At 47.5% G+C, this 11,491-nt stretch overlaps 1 protein-coding gene and 1 long non-coding RNA gene across 2 annotated transcripts; one reads left to right on the top strand and one right to left on the bottom strand.

The window, feature by feature from the left end:
* Positions 1 to 8,400: 8,400 nt before the first annotated feature.
* LSM10 (LSM10, U7 small nuclear RNA associated) lies at positions 8,401 to 9,938 on the bottom strand. Its single transcript, XM_025174184.2, has one exon. It carries the CDS (start codon positions 9,824 to 9,826, stop codon positions 9,449 to 9,451), a length of 378 nt encoding a protein of 125 aa, XP_025029952.2. The 5' UTR covers positions 9,827 to 9,938; the 3' UTR covers positions 8,401 to 9,448.
* A 113-nt stretch (positions 9,939 to 10,051) lies between these two features.
* On the top strand, positions 10,052 to 11,322 carry LOC148216935 (uncharacterized). Its single transcript, XR_015798495.1, has 2 exons — positions 10,052 to 10,725; positions 10,982 to 11,322. It is a non-coding gene; the product is annotated as an uncharacterized LOC148216935 (long non-coding RNA).
* The last annotated feature ends 169 nt before the right edge of the window (positions 11,323 to 11,491 follow it).

Raw genomic sequence — 11,491 nt, forward strand, 5'->3', positions numbered from 1 at the left:
GCGCGAAGCTTACTTCAGAGTCAGGATCCGCGCCAAAGATGAGTGGAAGACGGCGTTCAACACGCCGCTTGGAAGCTACCAGTTTTCCGTGATGCCGTTCGGATTAAAAGGGGCCCCGGGGGTATTTATGCAGCTAATAAATGAGGTGCTGCACGACCTACTCTATCGGGGCGTCCTGGTCTACCTGGACGACATCCTCATCTACACCGAAACCCTGGCAGAGCACGTGAGCCTGGTGCACACGGTGCTCCAGAGACTGCTGAAGGCACAGCTGTACGCGAAGCTATCGAAATGCGAGTTCCATCGAGAGCAACTAGACTACCTCGGCTACCGAATATCCAGCCGGGGAATTGAGATGGACCCGGCGAAAGTAAAGGATGTCCTGGGCTGGGAAGCGCCGCGAACCCAGAGGCAACTCCAAAGCTTCCTAGGGTTTGCGAACTTCTATAGACAGTTTATCCCGAACTTCGCCCAAATCGCCCTTCCCCTAACCGACCTGCTGAAGACCAAGGGCACTGGGAAACCCCCCAAGCCCAGCATGGCACTTGCGTGGACTGCAGAATGCCAGGGGGCGTTTGAGGAGCTAAAACGGCGGTTCACAGCGGAGCCGATCCTGCGCCATCCTGACCCAGATCGGCGGTTTATCATCCAAGTAGATGCGTCAGACGTGGCAACGGGGGCAGTCCTGCTCCAGCCCAGCCCGGAGGGGGCCATCCACCCATGCGCCTACGCCTCCCGCAAATTCACCGAGACGGAGAGAAGGTGGATGGTGTGGGAGAAAGAGGCGTACGCAGTCAAGTGGGCACTGGCCACGTGGAGGCATCTACTGGAGGGGGCAGCTGAACCGTTCGAGGTGTGGACGGACCATAAGAACCTCGAGGCCCTGAAGACCCCGCGTAAGCTATCCCCCAAACAGGCGCGGTGGTCCCAGTACTTCGGGAGGTTCAGGTTCACACTAAAACACATCCCCGGGAAGCGCAACTTCCTAGCAGATGGACTGTCTCGCATGCCCCAGCACGCCAGCCTACGGGAGGAGATCGTGGACTCCATCATCCCTGCCAGCAGACTGGCTGCAAAGGCGGTGACCCGAAGCCAGACCAAGGGGGAGCGACGGGACGCGGCGCCTGAAGTAAGGCAAGGGTTCGCGGAGGCGGCAGAGCGGGACGCTTGGCTCAAGCAGAACCGAGAGGCGCTAACCAGCCAAGAGGGGTTGTGGTGGCACGAAGGAAAGCTGTATGTGCCCGAGGGTTGCCGACGGGAGGTCATGGAAAGAGTCCACGACAGCCGGAGCGCGGGGCATTACGGCTTCGTAAAGACGCTCCACTTAATCTGGCGGCAATTTTGGTGGCCCACGCTCCGTAAGGACATGGAGGCATACTCGGGAGGTTGCCCGGTGTGCGCGACGGCGAAAGGGGCCAAAGGCAAACCTAGAGGGCTACTCCAGTCGGTAGCGGAACCCGACGGCCCATGGCAAGAGGTCGCCATGGACTTCATAGTAGAGCTCCCGGAGAGTAAGGGGAAGACCGCCATTTGGGTGGTTACGGACTTATTCTCTAAACAAGCGCACTTTGTAGCGTGCCGGCGAGTCCCCACGGCAGAGGGGTTGGCAAGACTGTTCGTGCAACATGTTTACCGGCTCCACGGCGCGCCCCGACGAGTCGTCAGCGATCGGGGCGGCAACTTCATCGCGCGGTTCTGGAGGGAGTTCCTGAAGCGGGTGGGGACGAAACAAGCCCTTTCTTCCGCGGCGCATCCGCAGACGGACGGAGCCACGGAACGCCTGAACGGGGGGCTCGAACAGTACCTGCGCTGCTACGTGGGGCACTAACAGGACGATTGGGCGGAGCTACTACTATTCGCGGAAGTGGCATACAACAACGCCGTCCACAAGAGTACCGGGTTCTCTCCGTTCAAAGTAGCCACCGGGAGAGACTTCGTCCCCATGCCGGAGTTGCCTCAGCCGGAATCCCAGATCAACTCCCTGGACGCCTGGTTCGCCCAAATCGACGCGACCCGGCGAGCGGCGCACGCGGCATTGCAAAGAGCCAAAGCCGACTACAAGAAACACGCGGACCACAAGAGGCTCCCCGAGGAGCAGTGGAAAGTGGGGGACCAGGTGTATCTGTCAACCAAAAACCTAAAAACGCACCAGGCATCGAAAAAACTCAGCCCGAGGTTTGTGGGGCCGTTCCCCATTGCAGAGGTCATCAATCCAGTAACCGTCAGGCTGACGCTCCCGAAAAGCCTCGGAAAGATCCACCCGGTGTTTCATTGCAGCCTGCTAAAGCTGCACCAGCCGGGGAACGCCTGGCACAAGACAGAGGGAGTGCCACCACCCATCATGGTCGGGGGGGAGCAGCATTTCGAGATCAACCAGATACTGGACGCCCGGAGGCACAAGGGGCAGACCCAGCTCCTAGTGCAATGGAAACATTTTCCCAAGTCCCACAGCGAATGGGTGAGTAAAACCCACATAAGGGCACCGGACCTAGTGTGGGACTTTTACAAGAAATACCCCGGGAAGCCGAAATAGAGCCGGGGGGGGAATTGTCTTCAGGGGCGCGGTATGTCAGGTTCGGTCAGCACGGGGCTTCAGGGAAGCACGGGGCTTCAGGGAAGCTCGCAGCCAGACCACGCGGAATCCACCGGCGGTAGCTAGCGGGGAAAAGAGGAACTGAAAGCGCCGCTAATTAACGGGCCACCTGCGCCCAGCCAAACTGGAAAACCGCAGCGGAAGCTTTTAACTATAAACTGATAACGGCGCGAGCCAGCAATGAATGGGGCCGCAGGCAGCGAAACAAGATCGCAACGCAGCACAGAACCCGCGGGCTTGCACGTAACGGGGAGGAACCAACCCAGCCGGAGGGGGACTGGCAATCAAGGACAATAGACCCTGACCGATCCTGCCATCATGAACAATCAAGGGGGATTATTGGGGGCCCATAATCCGCAGCTGCAACGTGATCGCGGGGCGGGAAAAAAGCGCGGGAAGGGGGGAATATAACAAGTGATGCAATTGTACCAAGCCAGTCCTGGCTTTGCTTGTGACTACTACGTTACGCATGAGTAAACCTTCTTTGTGAACCACACGTGTCACGAGTTTCTCTGTCGAATGGGGCAAACCTTACAGACACTATCACCACCATGCTTCACTGATGAGGTGGTATGCTTAGGATCATGAGCAGTTCCTTTCCTTCTCCATACTCTTCTCTTCCCATCACTCTGGTACAAGTTGATCTTGGTCTCATCTGTCCATGGGATGTTGTTCCAGAACTGTGAAGGCTTTTTTAGATGTCGTTTGGCAAACTCTAATCTGGCCTTCCTGTTTTTGAGGCTCACCAATGGTTTATATCTTGTGGTAAACCCTCTGTATTCACTCTGGTGACGTCTTCTTTTGATTGTTGACTTTGACACACATACACCTACCTCCTGGAGAGTGTTTTTGATCTGGCCAACTGTTGTGAAGGGTGTTTTCTTCACCAGGGAACGGATTCTTCGGTCATCCACCACAGTTGTTTTCCGTTGTCTCCCGGGTCTTTTGGTGTTGCTGAGCTCACTGGTGCCTTCCTTCTTTTTGAGAATGTTCCAAACAGTTGTTTTGGCCACGCCTAATGTTCTTGCTATCTCTCTGATGGGTTTGTTTTGTTTCTTCAGCCTAATGATGGCTTGCTTCACTGATAGTGACAGCTCTTTGGATCTCATCTTGAGAGTAGACAGCAACAGATTCCAAATGCAAATAGCATACTTGAAATGAACTCTGGGCCTTTTATCTGGACATTGTAATTGGGGTACTGAGGGGATATCACACGCCTGGCCATGGAACAGCTGAGAAGCCAATTGTCCCATTACTTTTGGTCCCTTAACAAGTAGGAGGCATATATGCAAACTGTTGTAATTCCTACACCGTTCACCTGAGTTGGATGTACATACCCTCAAATTAAAGCTGACAGTCTGCAGTTAACGCACATTGTGTTTGTTTCATTCCAAATCCATTGTGGTGTATAGAGCCAAAGATGTTAGAATTGTGTCGATGTCCCAATATTTCTGGACCTGACTGTAGCTAAATTTGGCTATAGGAGCCAAGTTAATTTATACATTAGGTGCAAGAACAGAATAACAGGAAGGAATTGTTGAAGAAGTGAAGGTATCTGGCACCTTGGGGAAAATGACCTTGTTATTGTTGAATTTGTGAGATTCAGAGGAGGAGGAACTGAGAAGAATCAGGCCTCTTCTAGCTTGTAGAGTTGGAAAAATGGATTTGATATTCTGAGAGAAGGTAGATTGGGTCCAATAGCTTCAAACTGTGAAGGAGAAAAGTATCCAGGAAAGATGAGAAATCTTACAAAATGAGATACTGAAGGCACAATTGCAAACACTCCCCACAAGAAAGAAAAATGGATGAAATCTAAAGAGACTAGCATGGATATATACAGGGTTTTCCAATTGCTGAAGAGGAAATGGGACATATGTGGGAAATGGAAGGATTATTATTTATTAAATTTATATGCCACTCAATTCCCAGCAACTCTGGGTGGAAGGAAGGAAACATAACCGAAGAATACAAGGTGGTCTGCAGGAACTGTCACAAAATCCCAGAATGAGCTGAAGCTTGTGAGAAATACCAAGTATACCAAAAAAGATTCTTTGGGTATGTTACACATAAAAGGAAAGCCAAAGAGGATGTTAGTCCATTGCAAGAAGAAAGTGGTGATGGTAAAACAAAACTTCTTAACTCCTATTTTGCATCTGTCTTCTCTCAGAAGAGAAATGGAGACCCAACTGGTCATTGTTATGGCACCAGGAGAACAAGGGACTAAAGCTTAGAATAAACGAGAAGAAGGTAAGAGAGAATTTAAAGTAATTTAAACAAATTCAAAACTCCAGGGCCAGGGTATTGAAGGAACTAGTAGGATTGCATTTTAGGTAATCTGAGAACACCTGGAGAATTGGTGAGATCCTAGAAGACTGGAGAAGAAATGTTGCGCACAAAAAGGGGAAGGAGAAAGATCTGGAAAGTTACTGACCTATCACTTGATGTCTGACTTCTGGGTGAGGAAAAACGGTGAACTAGATTTCTCTGAAACTTGAGACTTTGTGAACATAGAAATGGGACACTAGAGGGCACTAAAATTCCAGGCAAGAAGAAGAAAAGTCAAATTTACAAAATGACAAAGGTATAACACTTGAGACTTTTTTTATAATAAATTTATTAGAGATTATACAGATAAAAACTAATACAAACTACAAAAAAGAAAAAAAGAAAATAGAAAGTGCAAAAAAAGAAAAATATAGCAAAGAAAAATATATAAAGAAGTAACTTCCCCCCTCTTCACAAGTATAAACATTTTTAACAACTCATCACCTCTTAAGAACAACAATCTCTTCATCCCCTATCTCATCTCATTATTTATAAACAAAACTTAGAACCTCCTCATACAATCCTAATCAGTGAAAGTCTATCAAGGGTTACCAGAAATAACAACATATCTATTTTAAACTTAATCCAGTAAACCCACTTTATAATCCTTTCTCTTACTTTTATATCTTTTTTATCTAATCCATTAAAGGTTACCAGAAATAACCACTTAACTATTTAAACCTAAATCAAGTAAACTTAAAAATACAACAAATGAGCTTTTCTTCCCTTATCTCATCTCTTATTTAAAAACAAAGCCTTAAAACCTCATCATTCAGTCCTGGTCAACAAAAGTCCATTAAGGGTTATCAAAAATAACATATCTATTTTAACCTTGATCAAATAAACCAACTTTATATTCTTTTCTCTTACTCCCAACAGGCTTAATCTTGAATCCCTTCAAATAATGTCTTAGGACTTGATTTCTTTTTCTTTTTTTGGTCTCTTCTCACAAGCTCATTGAAAACTTTAGCAGATCTCTTTGCCAGAATCTGATTTCTTTTCATTTTTTATTTGCCTTTCGTTGCAGAATCCTTCAAAACTTTAACAGGTCTCTTTTGTACATCCAATATAGGAAAATTATCCATGCCACTCTTCTGGTTTATTATTTGTATGTCCCTTTTAATTATTAAAGCCTCAGCCGGTTTTATTTGTATAGCTGGTATTTCATCTTTTTCCATATCATTCTTGTAGCCTGTCATTTTTAAATCCACACTTAAATCACTTTCAGTCTTATCCGGTAGAACTCGTTCCTCTTCCATAGCATCATTTACAGACAGTCTATCTGTAATAGCAGATATTTTTGAAATTAAGTTCTGAGTCCATTGTTTACAAATATCCTTCAATAATTCTAATGTCAAAGTATTTTGCTCTATTCTGTATTAACAAATAAAATTTAGGTGTTCTTTAATTGTAATCTTTAGTTCCTTCTGGTTTCCTCTAGTATTCAAACTTCAAAATCCTATCCAATGATGTTTCTATTTTTAGAATTCAAAACATCCAGTTTCCAATGGGAAGTCTTCATATAATTAATTTTAAAATATTTTTCTAAATTCATCTGGACCCTTAGTCCATTTATAACTTTCCAAAATCAACACTCTAATCACCCTTTTACTGTTTAATCCAAAAATAAATTTTTCTAAGTCTTTAAATTTATACTTAAAACTTCTTTTGCTAAGGATTGAAGTTCACCCAGTGAACACTGTAAAATATTTTATAGTGAATACTGCAAAAACTTGCCATTCTGAAGGTTCTCAATCTTTAAAAGACAATAAAAAAGTAAAAAAATAATTCCAAAGTGATTAAGAAATGAGGCTTGGCCAAATTTTTTGTCAATATAGGCTACATTACAACTGTGAGCTTAGATGGAATCCCTTGACTCCCAGTCACTCAACTGACAAGTTGACTGCAAATATCTCTGTTCCTGTCTACTTGCGAGGAGCTGTCCAGAGTATGTGCGGGCGATCTTGCGATCTCTCCTTTCTCCGGAGAGATTTCAGCGGTCTGGATCCAACATCCAGTCATGGATCCAACATCAGCCATGATGTTGCTCTCGCTCCTTCAGGGATGTTCACCATGTCCTCACCAGATCTTTGACACTTGAGCTATTTCAAAAGATTTTTGAACAACTGGGAGAGAAACTTATAATTGAATTGAGAGCAATAATCTCTGCACCTGCCAATGTACTTTTTGAAGATTACAAAGAAGTGAAAGATGTGACATACCTCAATATGGAAGAATTTATGGACAGATAGGATCCTCTTATTCATACAAATCTTAGCTGATGTAGAAATATTGGAAAATAAAGAAATTGTGGATTATAAAATGACAACCAGATTGTGGTTTATAAAACAACAACCAGAGTGGAAATACAAAGGACAAACCAAGAGATGGAAAAGGACCCGGGCAAGGACTTATTGGATTTACAAAGAGGGTTTCCAAAACCTTGAAGAAATCTTTGAGAGGGGAGAATGAGAATCTAAATGGAGATTCAATCCTACAACAGCAACTTGACTAATTAAAGATCAAGATGGTCAGAAGCAAAAGAAAGGAATATAAAGTTGACTTGTTTGATCAGGATTAAAATAAGTAGTTTTATAAAATTCTGGAACACCTTTATGGACTTTTTGCGAACATTTGGATAGAAATCTCAGCGATTTTTGGATTTGTGAATGGATAAGGGGGAGTTATGGGAAGAAGTGAATTATGTAATTTATGTAAACTGATAATTAAATTATGTATTAAGTAAATTATGTATGTAAAAAAGGGTGGGGAAATAGTTTGCTTGTACCTGTTGTAAGAAAATCAGGTGTCGCTTCTTTAAGTATTCTTTTTCTTTACACTTTGTATTTCTTTTTTCTTTGATTTTAGTTTGTATTATCTTTTAGTATTGTAAAACTCTTTAATAAAAAGTATTTTTTTTAAAAAAAGAACCTATCACTGACCTTTCACCTGATGTCTGAACTGGGTAAAATCTTCAAACAGATGATCAAACATGTTTTGAACACTTAGATAGGCATGTTAATAGGAGCCAGCATGGGTCTCTCCTTTGACAGAGTTACTAGCTTAATGAATCACGGAAATGTTGTAGGTTTAGTGTATCTGGACTTCAGCAAAGTATTTGCATGAGGTTATTCGTCATAAAATGGAAAATAAGGGCTAAATAATAGCTGGAGTCATGGCTAAATTATTGTACCTAAAGAGGGATCATTAATGGAGAAAAGTATCAGAAGTACTTTATGTCTCTGTCCTGGACTTTCCGCTATCCAACATTTTTATCAATAACTTAAGGGAGTTGAACAGACACTTAGCAAACCTTAAATAGGATGGTACTGAACAATAAAAAATGTAAATATCTGCATCTCAGTAGGAAAAATGTCAGACCAGTATAGAAGAGGGAAAACTGGCTTGATAGCAGAACATCTGAAACGGATCTGGGTATCCTTGTTGTCCACAACCCTGACTCAGCAGTGTGAAACAACTGCAAAAAAAAAAAAAGGGGGGGGCAAATGCTGTCTTGGAACACATTAACGAGCAGAGTCTAGATCACAGGAAGTGTCTCCCTCTAGAGATGCTCTAGCGGAGTTTGCACTGAGCTGGGGGTGGGGTGGGCAAAATACATTCTAAAGTTCCTTCCAGTTCTATGATTACTGGCATGAAAAGCAGCTAGGACTACAGCTGTCTTTCTCCATTTATTGAAAAGAAGACCTAGACGACTCAGGTAGCTGCTCCCAAAACAGAAACTGTACAGCAGCAATGGTGGGCAGAAGATGGGGCCTGACTCAATGACAGACTCAATCTGCAAGCAGAATATTCATCTCCTTTCTTACTGCAGCAATCTACTGCCAATGGACAGGCTGTGGCTTGGTTGACCCAATGCAGCAAACCTTAACTCAGGTTAACAAAATATTATAGTCCAACAAATCAACATATTATGGCCTAATGTAACGGTATTCCTACAACTTACTGAATTACAAACCATCACGCACCACCTACACCTGTTTTTGCCGGGACTAGTGTGTTGTGCAAACTCGGCCTTCGGATGTTATGCAGGAGCAGGGCATGGTTTTGTTGTCAGAGTCTCATATTATTCTTAATCAGTTTTTTTAACAGGCCGAGGACCATAAGGCGGCATAGAAGTAATGTGAGGAACACCCTGCCCTGGAATCCCCTTTATTTCACTTTTGTGTGTCTAGTTATCCCCAAAATAGGACACTGATTACCAAGTTTTACTTATTTTGTAAACAAAACAGACTAGCACAAAAATCTCCAGAAAATCCAACCCAAAATCAGTTTTCTGCACGTTCCGGCTGAAGGGAGGCAATCCGACGGTGTCCAGCACGCAGAGCGGCGCTTCGACAGGACGTCCGGATCTTGGGGCTCGCTAGTTTACTCTTGAGGGGAAAGGCAGTTCGGGGCGCGGGCTCTCGGGACCCCGTTCTCACCGGCAGACCGCGGCGTCCGGCCCCCCTTTGAACCGGTCCGGGAGCGGCTCGGCTCGGCGGGCAGGTTTCCAGCGCAGGCCGCCGCGCGTCACTCGCCCTTTGGCTTCGGCCGGAGGAACTCGGTCCTGCCCTTGCCTCGGCCGCCGAAGGTGCGGACGCGGTGGATGAGCTGCAGCTGCCGCTCGATCGTGGCCCGGATGTCCACCTCGTCGGGGATGTGGACGTAGCGGACGTTCCTGCCGGTCACGAAGAGGTCCTGCAGCCGGGAGGCGCGGCCGTGGCGGTCGGTGAAGGTGGCCTCGCCCAGGCGCACGTTCATGAAGGCGTCCACGTTGATGACGCGGCCCACGGCCACGCTCTCGTCGCGGAGCTCCACGGTGGTGACGCGGCTGTGCAGGCCCTGCAGCAGCAGCACCAGGCTGTTCTCCGAGATGGTGCGCTCCTTCACCGAGTGGCTGATCTCCATGGCGGCGGCGAGCGGACCGCCGCCCCGCTCCCCGGCCGGGAAGGCAGGCCCGCGCGGCCCCCAGCAGCTCGCCGGCGCGAGGACGCCTGCGCGGCGATGCCCCGCCTCCAACGCCGCGGCCCCCGTTGGCCGGCCGCACGCCCGCCCCAAGGCGGAGCGGCGCCATTGGCCCGGCGGGGCGGATGTTCGGCCCCGGAAAGGCGCCTGACGGTGGGCGGGCGTTGTCCGAGTTCTGCTCTGCGCCGCGCTTCGGAAGTGCGCAGTTTGATCGCGCACGCGCTGACGGGAGTCTCTCTTCCGGGTCATGCGCAGGATCGGGCTGCCCGAGGACGGAGCGGACGTCCGTCGACGGCCCCTGCTTCGGCCCTTCCTTTGGCCACGAGCGCGCTGACCCGTTGGGGCTGGCTGGGCCAGAAGCCGTTCCTGTGCACCCGCAGAAATGGCAGACGCGGAGGAAGGCTCTGCCCGCCCGCCCGCCGGCCGCCGCCCCAGCGTTTACGCAAAGCCCCCCGGACCGTCTGCACGGAGCTGGTTCTCAGAGAGGCGGCGCGGTGCTGGTGCGCGCGTCCGGCAGCTTCAGGAGCGACTGCAGAAGCTGCCTTCGAGTCTTTTGCAGCTCAGCGGCGCTGCAGAACAGGCAGAACGCTGGACCAAGCGGGCTCAAGCGGATAGCCAGACCTGACCGCCCCACCTCCTCGTGGACTGTCTGCGCGAAACGCTTACGCCAACATGCCTCGGAAACGCTGCTTCGCACTGGGACGCCTAAAGCCACTTTCGAGCCGCGTTAACGGGGGGGGGCTGAGGACGAGCCCTTGGCAGAGCGAGGTTGGAGGGAGGGTCTTTGCGCCCCGGCGGGGTGGCCGCGTTAATGGGCTTTCCTCCTGTCCTCGAAGTAGCACGTACGTTTGTGTAAATTGCACTGAGCTGTACTGCACCTCACCCAAGAGGGTGGGCAGTGTAGCGGCCCTTGGTTTTTAATGTGGGTCAGTGTCAGGGCAACGGTCGGCGGATTCCCTGCCCTCCCCTTCCTTCCACCCAGTGTCATCTACTGGCAAGAAAAGCAACCACGGGTCACTCTCCTGAATTTGGAGTGGGGTGCGGGGGGCTCCTCTCAGAATGGCCGGTTTGATTTTGCTTATTTGTTTTTTGTTGCAGGATTACTGATCATCTTTGGGATTGATAATCCTATGGGGGGAAAAACCAAAGACACAAATACAGCTCAAACCAAAACCACAGCCTCATTCGCTTGCAATGCCCAGTGTACAGCAGCTGAAAAAACAAAAGGCTTTCCCTGAACAGTTTGTTACTGGGCCTTAATATAATTTTAGTTTTGCTTTCATATGTTATATAAACTCTAACCAACTATATGATACCAAGATGAGATTTAAATCTAAGTATGTCAGAGTCAGTTCTGGGAGAGCAGTAACTTTCTTACTCAGGTTTTCATTGCAAAAACTGTTACTGGAGTGAGCACTAAAAATCTGCAGTAAACGAGGTAGCACTTGTCTCATTCACAGCTGCAGCTAAAAAGGAAAATAGCTGCAATATCATTGTAAACTTGGCTTTCACAGTAACATAAATTGTTATTTCATAGCATGTATTTTTATTTACAGAACTTATCTGGGGGATTTGTGAGCTTTCTTTTTAACTACAGCTAACTACATG

The sequence above is a fragment of the Python bivittatus genome, unplaced genomic scaffold (assembly GCF_059951505.1).
Source record: "Python bivittatus isolate LINGU-HERP-01145 unplaced genomic scaffold, Pbiv_v1 ctg000040_np1212, whole genome shotgun sequence".
NCBI classification, from domain to species: domain Eukaryota; kingdom Metazoa; phylum Chordata; class Lepidosauria; order Squamata; family Pythonidae; genus Python; species Python bivittatus.